The 23,730-nt window shown below is 36.4% G+C and overlaps 2 protein-coding genes across 3 annotated transcripts in view; both read right to left on the bottom strand.

Moving 5' to 3' along the window:
- kifc3 (kinesin family member C3) overlaps nt 1-6,751 on the bottom strand; it is a 55,393-nt gene extending 48,642 nt beyond the window's left edge. Inside the window, exon 1 of the mRNA XM_048168213.1 lies at nt 6,466-6,751. The gene's annotated coding sequence lies outside the window, so the exon portion shown is untranslated. The remainder of the gene's footprint in view (nt 1-6,465) is intronic.
- A 1,171-nt stretch (nt 6,752-7,922) lies between these two features.
- cngb1a (cyclic nucleotide gated channel subunit beta 1a) overlaps nt 7,923-23,730 on the bottom strand; it is a 117,765-nt gene continuing 101,957 nt past the window's right edge. For both annotated transcript variants that reach the window (XM_048168665.1, XM_048168664.1), the window contains 17 exons: nt 23,285-23,375; nt 23,002-23,070; nt 22,708-22,859; nt 22,392-22,604; nt 19,853-20,061; nt 19,055-19,105; nt 18,863-18,949; nt 18,709-18,773; nt 18,495-18,617; nt 18,262-18,403; nt 16,396-16,555; nt 16,218-16,315; nt 15,105-15,188; nt 14,778-14,896; nt 12,932-13,078; nt 12,284-12,449; nt 7,923-12,121 (listed from right to left, as the gene is read on the bottom strand). In XM_048168665.1, coding sequence (XP_048024622.1) covers nt 11,900-12,121; nt 12,284-12,449; nt 12,932-13,078; nt 14,778-14,896; nt 15,105-15,188; nt 16,218-16,315; nt 16,396-16,555; nt 18,262-18,403; nt 18,495-18,617; nt 18,709-18,773; nt 18,863-18,949; nt 19,055-19,105; nt 19,853-20,061; nt 22,392-22,604; nt 22,708-22,859; nt 23,002-23,070; nt 23,285-23,375 — 2,198 coding nt within the window. In that variant the 3' untranslated portion in view covers nt 7,923-11,899. The remainder of the gene's footprint in view (nt 12,122-12,283; nt 12,450-12,931; nt 13,079-14,777; nt 14,897-15,104; nt 15,189-16,217; nt 16,316-16,395; nt 16,556-18,261; nt 18,404-18,494; nt 18,618-18,708; nt 18,774-18,862; nt 18,950-19,054; nt 19,106-19,852; nt 20,062-22,391; nt 22,605-22,707; nt 22,860-23,001; nt 23,071-23,284; nt 23,376-23,730) is intronic.

The raw sequence follows: 23,730 nt of genomic DNA, 5'->3' as shown, positions 1-23,730 counted from the left end.
TAAATGGGTCACCTTTTCCTATGTTCTCCTTGCTGTCATATAGTGTCTCTCTCAGAGAATGGGACACAAATTTTACTAGTAAAATTTATAAAATGAATAATATGTGTCAAATAATGTTCTTAGTCTTTTCTTCCTGTGGGGGAGACTACAATAATTTTACTATGAATTAAATGGAAATTAAATTAAATACAATTTATTGTGTAACCAAAATACCAATAATGCCCAAAAGAAAAAGAAAAAACTTAGCGTGCGACTTTTAATTATAAACAAGCCCGAAATACACAGGTACTCTTATTTTGAAATGTCTGTATTGCAGGCTGATCCTTCAGATTCTTACAATCGTCTAAAACATTTTATATAAAGGCCATAAAGTAGACATTGTAATAATTCATCAACTTGAGTTCATTAGCAATCGCTTGGCATAAATCTGCGCTTTTCATTGATTGAGAATCACTTTGAAGCAGACTGAAGTGCTGTTGCGCAAGCTTGTAGAACATGCAACAGCGCCGCCTAGTGACTTTGCAAAATGTAGCGCCTGCGGGAATGTCAGCGGGAGTAAACAGTTCTGACGCACACGTAACGAGCAGCTATGAAACGACTAGTTAATCGATCGCGCATGGTTTCATAATCTTGCGCGGATATAAAAGTATAAGAGGATAAAAATAATAAAAGCAAAAATGTGTCTCCAAATATACTTGGGCGGCCGTTATTATACGTGGGCGGCCCGCCCAAGTAAAGTCTATGTGTGGGAAGCACTGTAATAAACACTGCAATATTCCATTAAAAAAAGGAAAAAGGATTGTCAATTTTGATTTCATTGTGACTTTGAAAAAGGTTCCAAAAGGGTCATTTTTTTTAGAGGAATGATTTTTGGTTCCCCAAAGAACCTTTCAGTGAACAGTTATTAAAACAACCATTTTTTCTTAGTGTGAAGAACATTTTATAATCTTAAGAACCTTTTTCTGTATGAAGAACATTTTGTGCATTGAAAAGCTTCCATGGATGTTAAAGGATTAGTTCACTTCAGAATTCAAATTTACATACAGATACACCACGCATTACGTAATCACGTTGGAAAGGTCACACGTGATGTAAGCGGAAGTAACGCGCAAGCATTTACAAAGTGAATGTCGGACAATTTTGAAGTTGGAGGAGAAATTGGAGTTTTTCACTCTACCTCGGTACTTCCACCTAAGTCATGCGTGACCTTTCCAACATGAGCAGTGCAAGACAAGCATTTGTGGTTAAAAAGTATATAATTTATTTATTTTTTTAGAAAATGACCGATCGTTTCACTAGATAAGACCCTTATTCCTCGTCTGGGATTGTGTAGAGCTCTTTGAAGCTGCACTGAAACTGACATTTGGACCTTCAACCCGTTGAACCCCAGTGAAGTCCACTATATGGAGAAAAATCCGGGAATGTTTTCCTCAAAAAACCATAATTTCTTTTTGACTGAACAAAGACAGACATTAACATCTTGGATGACATGGGGGTGAGTAAATGATCAGGAAATTTTCATTCTGAAGTGAGCTAATCCTTTAAAAGGTTCTATATGGAACCATCAATGCCACTAAAGAATATCTGTATCCACAAAAAAGGCTTTGCATCTGTCTTTGGCCTATTGAGGAAACAGGCCCATTAATGCAGAGAGACCATGGAGCGCAGCGCCATCTGTTGGTCTGAGCTGGTTTCCTGGATAGAGGACAGTGATTCATAGTAATTATGTAACATGAAGTCTTCCTTGTATTGCCGGTATACAGAGGGGTGTGACGGTGTCTCAGGGAGTTCAGTTGTTTACCCAGTTTAACTAATGTATAATTAGAGAAAAGAAAATTATGGTACTATGTAACACAGGATATTCCTTAATTATATGACTAAACAAAATTAAAGTGATACCACGAGTGATGTCACTCATTACTTTCTTAAAAACTGTCATTTTAAATGCAACGTCATGCAATAATAACTTGTTGCTGTCAAGCAGTGACAGCAGTGTCCTGAAGTATGCAGTGTTATTCTCAATCTAAAAGTAAACTATTTTAAACAACATTTTTGTCATTTGTTTTATTATACATGCCATTTCTGAGCTCATATTAACAGAATATGCATGGAACATAATTTGTGGCACATCACAAGTGAACTGCAAAAAAGCTAAACAGTTAATCTCACACTTTTGATGAATTATGTCTTTCCATGATCTTTTTATTCATTTGCAATTAGTAGATATGCCTTTTAAAATGATTTTGATTCAGACTGACAATAAATCATTCTTAAATCAACAAAATCACACTATGGCTTCTGAGTACGTTTCACTCCACACAACAGCAGTATAGGAATTACTTGGTCAGCTTGGTTTGCCTGAGGAAGACAAGACATGACAGGCATCCATTTTGACAGCAAACAAGTGCCACACACAGCTCTAGGATGAAAAGCGTCAGTGCCATAGACTTTTCTCACTGACTCCTCGCTGAGGAATGTACTTAAGGGCATATTCATGAATGATAGAATACAAACTGGACAAGGCGGCCCAACACGTCTATGCACTCAGTATCACACCCTATCAAACATGGAAAACTTATGGATTCTAACTGTCAAAGTGCTCAGTTAATGGCAGTTATGGATCTCTATCATAGATTGTTTCATTGGTCTCTGAATATGATGAACCTTGCTTAAAAAAAAGCTGCTCATGGCGCAAGACGGTGAAAAAGCCTTCTGTTTTCATTGCATGCAGTGTAGAGCGGCATTCACTGATGCGTTATTGCATTCAGCTAGTTCTTTTGACAACAAAATCACCATAAAAAAAGTTCAAAATAAAGCACAAGCTACATTCCATCTTCTGAATCCACATATGGAAGCTTGTTTCCGCCATGGTTTTAAAAAAAACATTAAATGTAACTGTAATGATTTAAACTCGCAATTCTGACTTCTCAGAATTTTGAATTTACATTTCACAATTCTGTTTTTTTCCCCCTCTATGGAATAAAAAAAATAATAAAGTTATGTGTGAAGTGAGTTTGGAGTAAAAACATTTTATTGTCTTTTGTTGGACAAGATGTTAAAGGTGCCCTAGAATTAAAAATTGAATTTATCTTGGCATAGTTGAATAACAAGAGTTCAGTACATGGAAATTATATACAGTGAGTCTCAAACACCATTGTTTCCTCCATCTTGTGTAAATCTCATTTGTTTAAAAGACCTCCGATGAACAGGTGAATCTCAACATAACACTGACTGTTACGTAACAGTCGGGGTGTACGCCCCCAATATTTGCATATGCCAGCTCATGTTCAAGCATTAGACAAGGGCAGGACGTCTGGATGTCATCAGACTAGGTATACAAGCAAGAACAACAGCGAAAAATGGCAGATGGAGCAATAATAACTGACATGATCCATGATATCATGATATTTTTAGTGATATTTGTAAATTGTCTTTCTAAATGTTTCGTTAGCATGTTGCTAATGTACTGTTAAATGTGGTTAAAGTTACCATCGTTTCCTACTGTATTCACGGAGACAAGACTGTCGCTATTTTCATTTTTTAAACACTTGTCTGTATAATTCATGAACAACTTCATTCTTTGTAAATCTCTCCAACAGTGTGTAATGTTAGCTTTAGCCACGGAGCATACTATCAAACTCATTCAGAATCAAATGTAATCATCCAAATAAATACCATACTTACGCGATTAGAGATGTTGCATGACGAACACTTTGTAAAGATCCATTTTGAGGGTTATATTAGCTGTGTGAACTAGTGTTGTCACGATACCAAAATTTTGACTTCGATACAATACCCAACTTTTAATATCACGATACCGATACTTAAACGATACTATGGCAAAAACCTAAAACAGCAGGAAACAGCAGTGTGCAGGCTGATAATTCTGGATTTGAGCTTCATTGCCGTGAAGTTAGAGTTAGATTTAATATATATATATTTTTTTTATTATTTTCATGCTCAAAATTGTAAATGATTTGCTGTTACACTTTTTTGCTTTTTTTTTTTATACATTTAGGTGTTTTTGACAGTAAGATGATTGTAAAAATTATATTACTGTAAATAATTGGAGCAATGTTATTAAAGCATAAATTGGTTTAAAATAACTGTATATACCCTTCACATATTTATATATTTTTAAATTAATTTTATTTTTGCAAACAGATATCACTTATTAAACTAAGACTCAATAATACACCTCTTTGCGGAGATCTGCTTGCACGAGTAAAATAAATAAAAAAAACACTAATTTAATGTTTGAGAGCATAAACATAATGCTGGTATCGCACTAACCTGTCGCTCTTTAAATTCTTTGTACAAATCGGGATGTTTGACGGCAAGATGCTTTTGTCTCCCTTCGCTTGCGTTATTTTGTAACATCTTTTGCAGACGGGCTTTGTGGTGTCCGTGGGCTTGCCCTGGCTGTCGGCATTGTAAGCAAAATAATGCCATATTTCGCTTTGTGCATCTGCTTTCTCAACAATTACGGTCTGCAAGAGCACCTGGATTTGCAACCATACCTCTCGTTCCGTCACCATAAAAGCCGTAGAGCAAGTTGAGAGGAATAAACACGAACCCAATGTACCTTAGAAGCAGCGCGCTGCACGCACACTGCCCCCTGCTGTCGCACTTTAGGAAATACAGCTGGCACTCAAAGTACCGGTACTAATAAAATGAAGAACCGGACCGTTTTTAAAAGCAGGGTATCGCGATACCTTTCTAGTACCGGTATATCGTGCAACACTAGTGTGAACTTTGTTTATGCTGTTTAAGGCAAGCGCGAGCTCCGTGGGCGGGGAACGAGAGATTTAAAGGGGCCGCAGCCTAAATCGGTGCATATTTAATGATGCCCCAAAATAGGTAGTTAAAAAAATTAATAAAAAAAAAATCTATGGGGTATTTTGAGCTGAAACTTCACAGACACATTCAAGGGACACCCTAGACTTATATTACATCTTTTAAAAAGACGTTCTACGGCACCTTTAATAAATACTTCTCATGTCTGGAAAGATGTTTGATGCGTGTTGCTTTTTCAAATGTACATTATAAGCGACTCAAACTCGCAGTGCTTTCAGATGGATTATCATTTGGAACCATACTTCATTGTCAAGCTGCGCATAAATATTTAATATTTTGTAATCTAATGCAATGACATTACACGTGCAATGCATTTTAAGTGCAGTAAGTATACAAATATTTGCACAAAGTTTTCAGGGGAATCTCAATGTTATCTTGACCCATCAGTGGATTATAAAGTGTGTTTTTCCTCAGAATAGTGTTTATCTCTCACAATTCTGAATTTACAACTCACAATTCTAACTTTATAACTTGCAATTGCAAGATTATATCATGCAATTTTGAGGGGAAAAAAAGTCAGAATTGCATGTATCACACAATTCTGACTTTAACTCGCAACTGTGAGTTCATATCGCGCAATTTTGAGATAAAAAGTCAGAATTGCGAGATAAAGTCAAAATTATACCTTTTTTATTCAGTGGGTCGAAACAAGCTTCCATAATATCTTGCAAGTCTAACGTAGGCTTATATAATCGCTTTTTTTTCATCAGAATTGCAAGAATTGTGAGATATAAACTCAAAGTTGCAAGAAAACTGTCTCAGTCTCTTACAGAGTTAAAGTGGGGTCAGATGAGTGAATAAGTTACATTTTGACCGGTTTCTCACACAAAGCCATCTTATGGTTTCCGAATATTATGAGTACATGTCCAAATTTTCCTTTTTGGGTGAACTGTCCACTGGACACAAACAACTGGACCGTTTTTACGCGGTACGCGCTGTCAGAACAGCGTTCACACTCAACTTGATCGTGTTTAATCAACGACTTGAGCCACTAACTAACTAACCAAAGACATTAAAGCAGTCCTAGAAGCATTTCACGACCTTTTTTATAAGTCAGTCTAAACTACTGAAAAGTCAACTGATATGACTTTTCCAAACTGACATGATGACTAGTTCAGTGAACATCCGCTGCATTTGTATCGGGCACACCCGGAGCTTTGATACACCCAAAATACTGCTGTATAAACCGTAATTTACCAGTTAAACAGTTGTTAGATGAAAACACAGTGTAGCTTATATTTCAAGGCTTAGGCGCGTATAGAGGTAATAATAACAGTTTAGACTAGAGAAGACACCGCTTCCCCTCAAGACATTCACCGCCGCTCTTTTGACAAAACGCAATTTTGATTTTAAACTGAGAAACAGGATGTTTAGTTCATGATTCAGGATGTTCTGCAACTTATATTTACTTTATTAAATGAGTTTGCAGGACTGACAGCACTGGCGAAAAAAAAAAAAAAACAGAATTGGCTAAAACCGCGACAGTTGCACTTGTCTTTATCTTATTGTATAAAGTCGCCATGGTTTCACTACATATGTGCTTTAATACCTCATAAGAACAATAAAGTATGAAGCATGTGCGAAATATAAGTGAAAGAATGTGCTTACGTCTCAGGCCAGCACGCCAAACTCCTTCTTCCTCCGCCCCGTTTCCTCCTTAAACCGTTTCCTTCAAGTTTTATTCCACTCTTGTCGAAAAAGCAGTGTTCAGTCGCAAGGTCTGAAGAGCTGAAAGTTTAGTAGTGTCTCGTGAAGTGAAGATAAACACGCCTGAGTGAAACATGCAGCACGAGACGCGCGCACACAGCTGACTGCAGTGACGCAAACGCTCCTCCTGTTCATGCAGGAAAAATGAACGCGTTTCCCATCCTATTAGAGACTAGAGGCCACTTCAGTCCTCATTAACTCAAACTCTCAGTCAGCCCTCCTGATGTTAAAAAGACACCCTACTACAAAAACTGTCACTGTAGGTAAGATAAATGTCTTTTATTTAAAAGCTACAAGTGTTCAAAGATGTTCTCAAAATCATTTTACACAACATGTTTGTGGATGCATTTTAAAGAGGCATGTTGCTGGACACCATTTTTAATAAGAAGCTTGTGCTTTTACATTATAGACTCCTAAACAAATATACAATGCATTATACAATGCATAGAGTCTATAAGTTTGAGACTGTAAAAAAAATCTGAGATTTCAAACTCCAGTCTTATTTAAACTTGAAAACAACCCAAATTTGAGTGATTTCAAAATGTTTTAAAAAACATTTTTAAAATGATTTGTAACATTTTCCATATTTTTCAATGAAAAAAAGGGTATTCAATTAACAAAGGAAGCAGTTTAAGCTCTAAGATAAACATATTTTCAAAAATATGGAAAATTATTAAGTTATATTCAAGAGTTTAACCCTTAGTATTGATTTATTTTTTGCAGTTCATTGAGCTGACACATTCTAAGAAAGATCTTAAAGGGTTAGTTCACCCAAAAATGAAATTTCTGTCATTTATTGTGAGTATAGTGGTTCAATATTAATATAATAAAGCGACGAGAATATTTTTGGTGCGCCAATAAAACAAAATAGCGACTTATTTAGTGATGGCCGATTTCAAAACACTGCTTCATGAAGATTCGGAGCACAAATGAATCAGTGTATCGAATCTGCTATTCGGAGCGCCAAAGTCACGCGATCTGAATCATGATTCGATACACTGATTAATTTATGCTCCGAATCTTCATGAAGCAGTGTTTTGAAATCGGCCATCACTAAATAAGTCGTTATTTTGTTTTTTTGGCGCACCAAAAATATTATCGTCGCTTTATAATATTAATATTGAACCACTGTACTCACACAAACCGATTTAAATATGTTTTTAGTATCTTTATGGATCTTGAGAGAGGAGTGACATTGCTCCCTAGGCCTCACTGAGCCATCGGATTTCAACAAAAATATCTTAATTTGTGTTCCGAAGATTAACAAAGATCTTACGGGTGTGGAACGTTATGAGGGTAAGTAATAAATGACAGAAATTTCATTTTTGGGTGAACTAACCCTTTAAAGGAAGAGTTCACCCAACATGTCGTTCCAAACCTGTTTGACTTTTGTCCAATATTTTGAAGAATGTTTCAACTGTTTTTGTCCATATAATGAATATAAAAAGGGTCCAAAACAACATTGGATCGCACTGATTTTGATTGTATGGTTAAAAACACTGATATATTCTCCAAAATATGTTCTCTTGCACTCCACTGAGTAAAGCGTGAGTAAATGATGACAGAATTTTCATTTTTTGGGTAACTATCCCTTTAACAGTTCCTGCATGCTGCTGTAAAGTGTGGACCTCGTTGTTCAGCAGTCACTTAACAAACCCAGGATTGTCCCTCAGATTCCCGCCTTTATATTTCCTGCCTCTGGTCTTGCGGAGCAAGAAAGGAACAATGAAAAAAAATCCTCATTCTTCCTGTGCTCTTCCTGTCAGTGTGTAAGTCAGAGTCAGTGTCTGACTTGGATAAGTGATTTCCAGGAGCATTTAGACCTGTTTTACAAGAAATCACTTTTGATTTTTCCCACATACTTCCAGGTTTTATCAGTTTAAAGTAACAGCGCCCGGTACAAAATCTTTATGGGTTGTCCCCATCTCCAAGGACCAAAAAGCAATGTAAGAGTAATTAGTGGGTCCCGTCACAGGGCTCAGGCAATTTCGCTTATGTTTCTGTATACAAAAATAGACCACCCATTACATGCAATCAACCTAATTCCTGCCCATTCTTCAGCCTCTTACAAAGAAATTAGGGCTTTCTGAGACACAAATGAAGGATTCTCAAAAAATACAATTAAAAGTATGCTGTAAATTTCCATTTATAGATTCTTTGGTGTCTATTCACACTAGTAGTTCAGCATGAACTGACCTGGAAACACTAAAAAATCATTCATAATTGATTAGTACTCGTAGTACATATCAAAGCACACGGAAATCTCAGCAGGGTATTTTCAGCATGTGACTTTCACAAGTCTTTTGAGAGAGACCATAACAAATTTGTTCAGCTATATAGACTCGCCTAATAATAGAAATGTAACAGTTATATTCAATAAAGCATGAAAATCCCCTTTACATGGTAATGTAGCACAACATCACTTTGTAACACCACAGCTCATTCAATGTTAATGTGTATTTAATGTGACTAGACAGAAATTAATGGGATAATGGGATCATTTTAATGGGATAGTTTCCTAAAAAATGACAATTCTGCCATCATTCACTCACCCAAACACTTTTGGTGACCATTGACTTCCATTGTATGTAAGAACAAAACAAAAAGAAAAACAAAACACTGATTTCCATTGCTCAAAATATTTTAATGTTGTTATACATTAAAATATTTTAAACTACTTTAATGTTCCACAAAGGAAAGAAAGTCAAACAGGTTTGAAACGACATGAGGTTGAATAAATGATGTCAGGATTTTCATTTTTTGGTGAATTATATATTTAACATATATATATATATATATAGTTTGACTAGACATAACTGTACAAGGTCATTGTGTAAATGTGTGCACAAGAGCATGTGTACAGAGGGAATCCGCTAAGGCAATAACAGACAGGATGTTGGAATGAGATGCAGAGCAGCAGGCAGTATTGGAGTTAGAGCAGCATGTGCTGTGGAAAATAGTCAAGATTACTTTCCATTACACAGGGAGTTCTGCTGACCCTAATGGCCCTTGAGTCCTAAACATCTATCACAGTCCTTAAAGGGAAGTAAAAGGTGATGTGTGTCATTTTTCCCATGTTGAAATACTTTTAGCTATCTCACCTTAATATACACCGACAGGTGAGCAAACAGGTTCATTCCACACAAATGTAAACACTGTGGAGCTTTCAAAACATTACTCACACAGCAACACTGCCTCAACCAATGGAGAGAGTTTGAGGCGGGGCTATCCGTTTATCTGACCAATGGCAGTTTGGAGGAGAGTCTGAGTAATGTTATGGGGGGTGTATTCCAGAAAGCAGGTTATGCCACATACCCGGGTAAGTTTGCAGATAAGTTAACATATAAACTTTCGATTCCAAAAACTGAGGTAACTTAGAGGGTATGTAAGTAGCTGGTGCAGGTTATATTCCAGCGTTAGTTTACTTCAGAGGTATTGAACGCATTTGTGCCTTATTGATGCGGCTTCAGTGAGCATGACAGATTTCACATTATATTGTATTATATAGATATGAAAAATTATAAAGCACTATTATAACATAAAGCATTGTTTATTCTATTTTATTTTATAACTCTAATTTTACTCTGTTTTATTCTCATCTCACACATCGTGGAGCTGCATTTAAAAGGTTTTCTATAATAATATTAATAAAAATATAAAAGATAAATACATATGTGACTAAACAAACTCATATAGCCATATTATCTTTGCAAGCAGTTTTTTTGTTCAATCAGTCTTTCTTTTTTAATTCAGAAATTTAGCTTTAAATAACAATATAATTCTTGTTTACAGTAACAAAAAACTAATTATAGATTAAGCCCAAAGTATACTTCATTTTTTATGAATACGCGAGGGTCAGCATACAGTGCATGTGACGTGAATTTCGTCATCAGAAGACTATGCGCGTACTGTACGCGGACCGCTGGAGTTTTGTATCCGTACTTGTAGTACGCGCAGGTCACACATGCGCATTTAATTTTTTTGCAGTAATTAGTTTATCCACAAGGTGTCAACCGTGCCCTGGGGGCGTCGATTCACAAGGTAGTCGAAGAAAAACTGCATAAACAGAACAGAACGGAACGCATGCAAGCTACAGTGACAATGGAGGCCTACATAGGGGACAGATTGTGCGAAGAGGTTAGAAAGTACCCTTATTTTTACAACTCTAGCATGAAAGATATTCACATGGGTTGTAAATCATGGCGAGAGATTACTCAAAACGCCTGTGTATGCATACGAGTCAAATGAAGTATACTTTGCAAAGCTGTGTGTTCGACTGTGCGCGCACACGTAAAAAAAAGAAGTATACTTTGGGCTTTAGAACATGATCATAAAAAATGATTGCACAACTGCTCAGTAGATGGAGATATGCACTAAGAATGTAAATTGCCAATAAACAAAAGAAGAAGGATAAGTGAAGGTGCATTCACGGCATGCTGAATTTACCATAATTTCGAGATTTCAACTTGTAAAAAAGCAAATAACGTCCTTGTAGAACTCGTAATTACAGCTTGTAAAATGGGAATTTTCTGAGAGCTCCTACTTGTATCACGTGACTGGTGTACCACCTGACCGCTGCAGATTAATTTAGATGTTGACAGTGTCGCTATAGAAACACATAATTCATAGTCTGAGGACGTGAACAGCTCTGAATAGAACATCACGTGTTGTCATTTCGAGCTTACGGTTAGTACGACATGGTGTGAAAGCAGCATAAAGAGTGCTTCTTTAAGCGTCCATTTCCTTGGTGACTCCTGTTGAAAATGTTTTTGTGTGTTTACAGTGAACATACTTTGATTTGACTGAACTTACTCCTGGAACCGATTACTGAGTAAGGATTAATCAACAAAGAGTTTAGGGTTTTAATGACAGTAAGTTTACCCGTCTTTCTGGAATACTCCCCAGATGCAATTCACCTTCATATAATATTATTTTGACAGCAGTGTGGTTGTAAAAATTTTATATTTTTCACCTCTCGAGAACCTCTATGCAAATGGAAGTGCTTCAGATATCGTGTATCACTGCCAATATGCCTCAAAAATGTCTTATGATGAGGTTACTAGAAGAACCATTGACAGCCCTTAGAGTTCTTGTTGAGTTATGGGTTCCTTAGGGAACTGTCCTTTTTGAATAGGTACCTAGAGGTTCTCCAAAAGGGTTCTACAAGAGTCTTGAAAACATGTTTGGCATGACCTGGCTGAAAAGCATGTGTAGGAATTTCACCAACACACTAATATAGAAAGCATGACAAGGGTTTTATGCAATGGGCTTTTCTTCAGGCTTTCTATCCCTACTCTGCTCTGTCCTTGCCCTCTTCCTTTCTCTCACTAAGACATTAAGTTTTCGGCTCTTCCTCCTCAACTTCCACCCCCTCTCCAGGACCGACCTCCACGGAAAGGATCTCCTCTCCCTCAATGCGGGGAGTCATGCGGATGACCATGGTGCTGTCAGTGGTCTCTGATACCATGTCATCTTCATCTGGTACACGAGGCCGGGGAATGGGTGAACGGCGGTGCACGGGGGAGGGAGGGGGCACTGGACCTCTGGAGGTCGACGGCTGAAAGAGAAAGAGAGAGTGACGTTTGATGTCGTTGATGTATCACAATGTATCTAAAGGCATCATTGAGATTCATGGTAAAGGACAATTTTCAATCAGAGCAATTGTCTGGCTTCAGAGTATGTTTTTGGCCTAAAGCATCACAACAAGGGGAGTAAATACCTCTAGAGTTGCTCCCTTATATGCCTCCTTCAGCTTGGCAAACGTTTGTCCTGAAGCAACCTCCAGGGCAGCCTTGAAGAGTTTGGGTGTCTCTGGCCGCTCCGTGATGACCTCACCCGTCTCTTTAACCTTCTCATCTGGCTTCTTATCTTTGGTCAACATTTTCCTATGGAAGGAGACAAACTCATTAGGATGACAGGATGTTGAGTTGTAAACTAGCATGTGCATCGCTGAGACTGTAACAGGAAGTGGAGCTCCATAGGGTTTGACGATCTCAAGCACTTACAGTACATAACATCATTCAACACGCAAGCACAGTAAATCGGTCTCACGAGTGAACAGATCATGCGACTCAATGGATCATGCTTCTTCGTTATCTCAATAACCTCCAAACTAACAAAATCAAACACTAATCTGCCAAATTCCTCCTTGCATTAAAGAGAAATGAGGGATGCAGAGGGAAAGAGATGCAGTATGAGGAGAAAAACAGATGATATTTAGCAAACATGGCTAATCTAAAGCACTAGGAGATCTGTGAGTGTGATACAAAGCTGTAAATGGCTTAGACCACTGCGCTGGATGAAGTATGTTTGTGTGTGTAAGGAAGGCTGGGGCTCTTGGTTGAGGTTTGAGCTCTGATCCCCTCACTTGGCCTTCTTGCGCAGTAGCTTCTGGGACTCGGGGTAGTGCACTAAGATGTCTGCCAGGTCCTTCTTATCCAAGATGAAGAGGTTAGCAAAACCATGGGCCTTTACGTTAGCTGTTCGTCGGTTTCCACCACCACCTGCCAGCAAACTAATGGAATGGACACACACAAAAAACAGTCAGTTTGGCTTTTCAACACAATGTCACACTGCCGGCCTTCATCATAGAGCTGGGTATTGACACAGATTTCATGATTTGATTATGATTCATAAGCTCTTAGTTGCGTCCCAAATGATGCACTATACACTATGTACTTATGCACTATGCACTCATCCGTGTAGTGTATGAATTTTATAAGGTTATTTATAAGGTTACTGTCGGAGTCTCTCCCCCTCTGCTACGTAATTAAAGGGGTGGTTGATTATTATTTTACTTTTTTAACTTTAGTTAGTGTGTAATGTTGCTGTTTGAGCATAAACAACATCTGCAAAGTTACAACGCTTAAAGTTCAATGCAAAGGGAGATATTTTCTTTTAAAGAATTCTCTGTTTAAGGACTACAACAAACGTCTGGTAGGGACTACAATGAACTTTTCCCTAAAATTTACATAAACCCCACCCCCGAGAACACGCAACAAAGGGATGTGGCCATGTTGGGCTGCTTTAGAGAAGAGGAAGAGTTGTTGTAGTAGAGTGTTGTTGCCATGCCGTCATTTTACACCAGACTGCTTCACAAATGAGGGTCAATTCAACGCTGGATTTGCAAAAGATTAACATGACGACACATGCTAGTTGAATCAACTTCACAGCAACTACATAAATGTATCCACTAACCATTCAGAAACGTCCAGTTTCATTCTAAAAGTTGTAACTTCTTCCTGAGTCTCTCCATCAGTGTCGACTCCGGTTTGAACAATGTAAGGCTGAACACCGTTACTGATAATCCTCATTTTGGCTGCGTGAGATTCTCCAGCTTTGTTGTTGTTGAGCAACCGAAGCATGAGCTGTTAAAGCTCCGCCTTCTTCTGGAAAGGGGGCCGGGAGCAGCAGCTCATTTGCATTTAAAGGGACACACACAAAATCTGTGTTTTTTTGCTGACACCCAAATAGGGGCAAATTTAACAATCTATAATAAATGATCTGTGGGGTATTTTGAGCTGAAACTTCACAGACACATTCTGGGGACACCAGAGACTTATATTACATCTTGTAAAAGATGCATTATAGGTCTCCTTTAAAGCTGTGACAGCTGAGTGCATGAAGTATCCAACATTCCACAGTTTGTTTTTTCTGTTAATTAAGGGCATCATCCGGGTATTTAAAGTGCACTTTTTCTATGTGGAATTTTCAGTGTGAACACACTACTTGCACTATTTATACTAAAAAACGTCATAGAATAGTGCATAAGTACGCGAATTGAGACGCGCCTCTTGATTTGTTTGCATTCTGATTTTGATTTGATTCAACATGGAATCACTTGGATATATGTCCGTTTTACTTAAGGAAAAAATCGAAACTATAGCTTTAAATTATACAGTACAGGGAACCCTGTCAGTTGGTACATTACTATAATATAAAAGTTTGAAGTAAATGAAATTGCTATTAATTTTTTAGATATAATAATCAAAAAGAGTTGTAAACAAAGATTTAAATTACAAATAAGGCAGTTTTGGGTGAACTACCTTTAATATGGATGAGTGAATTGCATTGTGCAACACAGTATTCTTTCCTATCAGGTCACATATAATGAGCTGGCAATAATATAAACAGACCTGATCAGTACTATTCAAGTTCTGCCTAAACTGTATCAAAAGAGATATAAATGGTGTCCAATAATGATCATTACTCACCTAATTTCGCCAAACACAGAACCAGCTCTAAGAGTCACAAACACCGTCTTCCCATCAGGCCCTCCAACCACCTGCACCTCTCCAGCTTTGATGATGTACATCTCTCGGCCGATCTCACCCTGACCGCCAGAGCCGAGCGGGACAAGAGTCAGTTCAAAATGCTAACAGATAAAAGGCTCTTTCATGGTGGCTGTTTGATGTGACTTTTACAAAGACAACCTTCAAATATACTGGCCATATACTGAGATTATTCAGGTTTTAAAATGTTTTTGCAAGCCAGTAGTAAAGCACATAGAGTAAATCACAAAAAGGTGGTGTATTGCTTACTTTTTTACAAACAGAGTCTCCTGGAAGGTACACCACAGATTTCAGCCTGTTGAGCATGTCAAATATCATCTGTCTGTCACATCCCTGGAAAGAACCCATTCAAAGAGAAACAAAATGAGTTAATCCATTGGGAACTGATTGGATGGTGAGAAGTGATCTCTAGATGACAGATGTTTGGAGAGGAGGAGGTGAAAAATAACAGCGCATGAAAAGTTCACTGTAAAAAATGATGGGTTGTTTCAAACCATGCTTGGGTCAAATATGGACAAACCCAACTGTTGGGTTGAAAAATGTAATTAAAAATTTTAAACCAACATTTGGGTTTGCCCATATTTGACCAAAACATGGGTTGAAACAATAGAAAGTGTTGTTAATAGAAAGTTCATTCAGAATTATTTGGTATAAATAATATTAATTAATATTAATTAATTATCTGGTATTTTGATTATTTATTTTTTCGTATTATATAATTAAAAAACTAAAGTGTATTTTTTTATTGTGGATGTCCCAGTTGGGATACAGGATGTGCAATGTTCAGAGAGTTCCATTAAATGTCCATGTCATTTTGGTTGCATTTGTGAGTTAATAAAAATGTAACTGGTTGTGTAAAATAGGCACATAATATGGTAATATTCATCACAGGCCCCTGAATATAATCAAATTGTAATCGTATCACAGCATGTTCTGATCAAATAATGCATGGGTGGCTAAGAGAATCAATGTCAGATTGTATTATGATGAAACGTCTGATTAACACCACTAGTAAATAGGGTCAATTTGATTTCAAGTTGAATGTAGATCTATGGACCCTGCTAGAAAATCCAGCTAAAATCTGGTACATTTGTATTTAGTCTGTTTATGGTCATTAGCTGGTTCAAGCTGGTGTACATGGTTAGTCAGCTGGACAACCAGTCAGTGAAACTTGTTTCCACCTAGTAATCATCTTGGTCAAGCTGGTTAGAGCTAGTAGACTACTTTGGACCAGCAACAAACCAGCTTTACCACTTTAAACTGGAATGATCTGTTTTTCCAGCGGCACTAAGTCAGAATTTTTTTATTCTGTGTGTGTGTTCATGAAAAAAGAGAAGAGTGAAAGAGGTAATAGATACTCACCTGAAAGAGCGCCACTTTACTGACAATGCTGTAGTTTACGTCTGCTGCGATGTCCAGACGCATCTTATCTGGTAGCTGTACAAGTAACTCCTGTTCATCTGAAGACAAATGGACCATAAAACACAGCCAAAATATACTTGACACATGTAAACGTCTAGTGCAATCGGATTCTGCTTACCCAGCATGCCTTGCGACTTCCAGGTGTAGTCGTACCAGGTCTTCACTCGGTTCTGGACCTCACGGGGGATCTTGTAGGAGGTCATGTATTTGACGGTGCTGTCCACACAGTGTCTGTAGTAGGCCTCACCTGCTGTGGCGGCTCCAACTACGTCTCTCATCTATGCGCACACACAAAGCACAGAGGAAAAACGTTGCATGGAGTTTTATGATTTGATCTTCTTTAAAGTGACATACACATGATTTTGAGTTGTCTGTTGGTGATATGAAAAACAGCCATATTTAACTTGAAGGTGAATTTCATGAAAACATGTTTAGGATGTAAAATAGAACTTTACTAGTCTTTACTATCACTTTTTATCAATTTAACACATCCTTGCTGAATAACAGTATTAATTTCTTTCAAAAAAAAAAAAAAAAAAAAAAATACCGACTCCAAACTTTTGAACAGTAGTTTATATTGTTACAAAATAATCTATTTTATATAAATGCTGTTCTTTTTTTTTTTTCTTTTTTTTTTACTTTTAATTCATTAAAGAATTCTGAAAAAAAATCACAGGTTCTAAAAATGTTAAACAGCACAACTGTAAAACTGAAAACTGGAGTAATGGCTGATGAAAATTCAGTTATGCATCACAAAAATAAAATTTAAAGTATTATAAATTTGTATAAATATACATTTTTAATAATATTTAGCAATATTACATTTTTTCCCTGTATTTTTGATAAATTAAATGCAGGCTTGATGAGCATAAGAGACTTCTTTCAAAAACATTAAAAATAGTAATGTGTCCAAACATAACATACATATATATATATATATATATATATATATATATATATATATATATATATATATATATATATATACATACACACATATATGTTAAATTATTAAATCTTGTAAATTATTGAAAAGATTCTTATTTACTAAATTTGCCATAGTATTTATTTATTTTTTACAATTTCCATTATTCTCATAAGTGATTCTCCTTATTATAATACAATAGTATTATTAATATTATATTATTAGATATAGAGTTATTTTAGTATCACTAAAATACTATTAAATAGTTTTTATTAATATTTGGAATAATTATTATATTTTTATATTTAAATTTTTCATTTTTTTTTTTGTAATACCGTCTATATTGTTTTTATTAATTTTTATTTCAGTTTTAGTTTTAGATATTTTAGTACATCAATTTAACTAAATGAAAATGAGAAATGCTGCCTAGGCAACTAGCTGAAATTTAATTTGAATTTTAGTATTTTATTTTATTTCAGTTAAAGTTTTATTTCAAGTAACGAAAGTTTTTTTTTTTAATTATTATTATGGTTTTAGTTTTAGTTAACTATAATAACTGAACATGAAGTATAAATTCTTGAAAAAAATGCATTTTTTTTTGTATTACAGTGATGAGATTTGGGTAATTGTGAAAATAATGAAAATAATTTTACTTTACAGTCTTAAAATTAGTCTTATATTCTCTATGCAGAATAAAAATATAATTTCTTTGTTCTTTCTTTTGAATTTTGGGTGAAATATTGTCACATGTTTTGTGTTTCCGTTTTCCTAGTTAATCTCCTTGATTGTTAATTAGTTAACACCTGTTCTGTTTCAGTCAATCATCATCTGTGTATTTAAGCCCTCAGTTTCCTGTGTTTTATTGTCTGGTATTGTCTATGTTAGAAGTGGTTGTGTTTATTGTATCTCCTAATGTGTATTTACTGATTAAAGGCTGTTTTTGTTTCTCTACTCCTTCGTTGTGCGTGTCATTACAGCCACGTCATTACATTATGACCTTGACATGTTTTTGATAATAAATGAGATTCACCCAGAAGTTCTGTCATGTATGTCTCCCACCTGACCGATCATGATGGAGAAAGCAAAGACTCCCACGAAGTAGTTGACCAGTTGGAAGACGATTTCAAAGACAGTGGTGGGATCAGGCAAACCTCCGATGGTGATCAGAGTCTTCACAGCAAAGTAGTAGCAGCGAATATAACTGTAGGACACAAACACAGACTCGTTATATTGCATTATCTACAGTGTGCACAACATACCACATACCATAACATCAAGATGGATAAGTTCACCTGTTTCCTTTGCCATTATAGACCCATTTAGTAGAACCCAGTCCTTCATAGTCAGAACCCCAATAGAAAATACAGGCATTACAGTGCAGAGAGTACAGCAAGTACGCACTCGTCCGGATCACCCTGGAATCACATGGCAGTGAGTGAATAATATCTTTTAAAAGATATTCGCTTTTGTGTTATGGTGACCTCTAGTTGTGGCCTCTGGTCTTACCTGTAAATGTATGCTTTGCTCATCACAGCCTCCAGACGATCATTAAACTCAAAGAATGCATTGTACTGCAAAAAGGGCACAGAATAAGTGTGAGTATTAGGGATATTTGTGTGCGACAGTGGGAAGACATAAGGGACGGCATGATTTTTTTTACCTTTAGAAGGCGAGGAAACCGCCAGAGTGATTTGACACCTGTGAAGACGTACAGGACATCCAGTGGAAAGAGACTGATCACATCCATCTGAAACATCCAGCATGCACTGAAGGTTAGGATGCTGTTTTAATAACACTGAAGTTATTTGTTCAGTGTCAATGCATAGATTTAGTAGAAAACAAAGAGTTTTACCTTAAATCGCTCTGTTTGCAAGTAGTTCTCTCTCATGTCTTTTTTGTCACACTTAGAAAGACAAAACATAAAATAGGCAAACATCAATAGACATCAACAAAGTAAAAGAAGCAGTGGTCTATGAATATCATTGCATTAGACAACAAAATATTGAACCTAGTGATGTTTATTTTTAAAGAAAAACAATTTCAAAGAAATTAGTTAGGTTGAAACAATTAAACTACGGAAGCTTCCACCACTGAATAGAAAATAAAGAAGGTAATTGTGACATTTTAGAATTGTGAGACATAACCTAGCAAACCTGAATTTTGTGATATAAAGTTGCAATTCTGAGAAATAAGTCGAAGTTCTGAGAAATTTTTCGCAATTGTGAGTTTATATCTCACAATACCAACTTTTCTCAGAATTGTGAGAATTAACTTGCAATTCTGAGAAAAAAGTCAGCTCACAATTTTGACTTTTTTCCCAAAATTGCAACTTTATAACTTGCAATTTCAAGTTTATGTCCCACAATTGACTTTCTTTTTCAGAATTGTAAGATATAAACTCTATATAAAAATATAAAGTTTGAATTGCGAGATATAAAATGCAATTCTGAGAAAAAGTGTAAGAATTGTGAGATATAAACACGCAATTGCGAGAAAAAAGGCAAAATACGGGTAGATAAAAAGTTGCAATTACCTTTTATATGTTTTAATTCTGTGGCGGAAACAAGCATATTAAACAGTAGATATGCTGTTCAAAACACAACACTTTCTGGTTGTCACACAATATTGGACTTAGGCTGCTCTTGCTCACCACAACGTCTCCTCCTCTCACAAACTGCAGTCTGGGCTGAAAGATCACGATGTCAAGAATGTAAATGGTGTCACAGAGGTAGTCCATCAGCAGCCACCAGTGAACGTTCTCAGGGGTCTGATACGGGAAAGTGCAGCGCACGGGGATCAGCCAAACATTCCAGTTCCACGCAAGTGTCACAAAGAACAGCCACACCACGTAGGTCAAATCTGTGAAAGAATCAATCAGCATAGTTGCACCTTCAGTATGTCGTTTTCAAGAGGTCATATCATGCAGTACATTTCTAATAATTTTTTATAATTCTAAGTCCACTTATAATATCCCTTGAGAAAAAGAAGTGTGCTTCATTTTACTGAATGTGAAAAAACAGTTCTTGCAGAAAATATAGTATTACTGAAATAAAAGTCCACTTAAGTGTATTGAATGTTTCTTAGCACACTTAAGGCTTAAATTAAGCCAGGATTAGGCTTTAATTAAGTTAGGACAATTAAGTAGCTTTTATAAACATGCCTTAGAAAAAAAAAATTCCTGGTATGCATCTTGAGACAAAACTACGGCACTGACATATTTTAAGATATATTTGTGCAAGATGCTTAGAGTTAAAACTATGGAAGCCCATTTCTGCCACTAAATAAAAACAGTAATTGCAACTTATCTCAGAATTCTGACTTTTTATCTTGCAATTGCAAGTTTATATCTCACAATTCTGACTTTTTTTCTCACAACTGCAAGTTATAAAGTCACAATTCTGAGATATCCGAATTGCAAGATATAAACTTGCAATTGCGTGATATAAAGTCAGAATCGCGAGATATAAACTCGCAATTGCAAGATAAAAAGTCACAATTCTGAGATATAAACTCGCAATTGCAAGAAAAAAAGTTTCACACAATTGTGACTATATCACGCAATTGCGAGTTTATATCTCAGAATTCAGACTTTTTTTCTCACATTTGCAAGTTATAAAGTCAGAATTGTGTTACTGTTTTTATTTTTTTATTTAGTGGCGGAAATGGGCTTCCATATAAAACAGCTCAAACAAGCATTTTAGTCTGTGACTAGGCTTAAGCCTTGTCTGTGAAATCGGGCATTAGACGGACGAACCAAACCAAAGCAGTGAGATTCTCCGGAGTCTGATTGTCAATAATTATCAAAAAAAAGTTTAAATTTGGATTCACGGTCCCTAAGGGCCACCAAAACGTTTGAAGTGGGTGGAGCCACTTTCACTTGTGAATGGAATGAGATATTTTCACCAAACTCAGCACACCTATGTAAGAGCTCATTCTGTGGTCGCGTTAAAAAGGACACGGCGACTGGCCACTTGGTGGCGCTATAACAGCCAAAAACATGAAAACAGCTATAACTACTTAACCATTAGTCCGTTTGACTGGAAAATTGGCATGCAGTGTCTTTGTCCGAGGTGCCATGACTGTCTATGAGGACACTGACGTTGATCTCGAAAAACATGCCTGCCTTCAGCCAATGAAGTTTGATCAGACAAGGTTAACAGCGGCCGATCGGAACGAAACTCACGGGGCTTGTTTGACTCACGGCCCTAAAGGCCTGTGAGAAATTTAAAAGAAATCGGCCACTGGGGGGGCGCCTTCGCATTTTCCATGTGCGTAAAAGATTGTGTATCGCGCGATTTTTCGCACACGCCCACGACATTTGTACCACATGGTAGTTGTATCACAACTCCTCATTCTGAACAACTTTGCCTCTAGGACAGGTGCTGTCCGTCTAATTGTTTGTTAAATATTGGAGATTATTTTAAAAATCAACTTTGGCGAACTAGTCCTAGTCCAGCCTCAATAACTGTTAAAAAGCTTTAAAAACGATATATTTCCTATGGTAAATTGCTCCTATTTGCTGTAAATGGTCTTTTCTATCTATGATCGAGATGGTTACAGGCTTGCCAATGAAAATATAATACCTTTTTTCGCATGTGCTTAAAGGCCTTAATGTGTTTGAACCCCGATAATTGCTACATGCAGCTATATTTTTAACTTGCAACTTTATCATTACAAATGTGTAATTACAAATTAATGACATACAAAGTTCAATAGAATTGGCTTTACCATAAATGCTTGTCAGTACATTCGCCAGTACAAAATAACAACATTTCAAAGACAGTAGAAGTAATTATAAGTAAGAAATTACATATAAAGATGTACTTAAGCCCTGCTTAAGTGGGTCAAAAATAGCGCTCTTAAGTTCAACTAATTGCATTTAATATAAATTTAAACTATAATACATTTTCGTTTAATTGTAAATGACAAACAATTACTGTAAGTGTCTGAAAACATTACATAAAGATCACACTTAAGTATATTATTGCCATAATAAGTACTCTTTTTAGAGTCTACTTCTTTTACACAGGGTATTAGTAAAGGTTTTTTTTTGTCATAACTTAGTGTATTGACCATTTTCCACAAAAAAAATTTCTCATCATATAACGCATACATAAGGTAGTGTATTTCTATATTAATTATTATAACAATGGCCCATTGTGATCCATAGAGCTGGTTGCAGATCTCACCTGTGTAGGGATCAATGCTGGACGGGAAACGGTACTCCAGTATAGCTCTCAGCCAATCAGGAATCTCGGGCATTTTCAACTGAGGAACTGGGAACTTGTATCCCATAAACTCATAGATTTTCTCCTCCTCTTCAGCTGCCTCTTCAGCGTCTTTCTTTTCCTCTGGTGGAGGTGGTGGAGGAGGCGGGGCTTCGGCAGGCTTTTTGGCTGGAGCTAGGGTTCAAATATCAATGGTAAAGGAACTACAGTATATATCCTTGACCTTACATTACTGATCTAATACAGTAAAATAAAGGGTAAATACAATTCTACTCACATGCCGAAGGGCTTTCCTCATCAGAATCATCTGGATCAGTCAGTTTCTCTCTTACACGTTCTGTTCGCCCCTTAAACAGCTTGACTAGCTCCTGCAGTCGCTCATTCACTATACTTGTTTGACTGGCCGCAGACATGGGACGCTCAAGGCCTCTACAGGAAATGACATATTGGAGAAAGTCATGTCACATCAAGTTCATCAATGAAATTCCTTTTTTTGAGTCTAAGCAAGGGTTTTATGACAAAAAAAAAAAAAAAAAAACACAATCAAATAATTGGCTTTTTAAAGACTCACTCGCCCACACTGAGTAGATCAGTCATGTGTGGATCCTCAACTTCCTCGCCAGGAGCTGTCTGCATTCTACTGAACAACAACATGCAGTATGGCAAATTGCAGTCTTTGCTATAGCAGCCATAGTTTACAAAACTAAAACATCTTTGTAGATGAAGAACAACCTACTCTGAATCCACAACTTTGTTGAGAGTGGAAAAAAACTCAGGACTCAGGACTTTCAGTAAAACAGCCTAAATTATTTAGCTAATAATCATATAAATAGATCAGATGGTGAAACACTAACCTGGGGGCCATCAGATTTGGAACAGTGAGGGTCATCGAGTCTGACTCTGGTGCAACGATGATTTTGGGAACGGTCTTCACATGGCTGCTTTCTGAGAGCACACACAAATTTCAGTGTTGAAATCTTAAAAAAACATTATTTATGCATGTGAAATGGACATTTAGAGATGAACAAAAAACTATGACCAAATACTCCACAAAGAAACAAAAAATTATAAAAATAACCACAGCACTGATGAAGCTGACTGACAGTTTTTTCAATAGCTTTACATTTGTTCCTAAGTTGAAAAATTTAAGAGTGCATTAAAAATCTTTAGGGGCACAATGAAAATTTATCAAATAATGTCTTTTTCCTTAATAAAGGGATACAAAGAGATATTTACAAGCAAAATTACTTAATTTATTATTATACAAAAAGTACACTAGGTTTTGAAATAATTAAAAAAG

Source organism: Megalobrama amblycephala, linkage group LG19, assembly GCF_018812025.1.
Source record: "Megalobrama amblycephala isolate DHTTF-2021 linkage group LG19, ASM1881202v1, whole genome shotgun sequence".
Lineage (NCBI taxonomy): Eukaryota > Metazoa > Chordata > Actinopteri > Cypriniformes > Xenocyprididae > Megalobrama > Megalobrama amblycephala.
The sequence above is the reverse complement of the archived record's forward strand: the minus strand, read 5'-3'. Positions and strand labels throughout refer to the sequence as shown.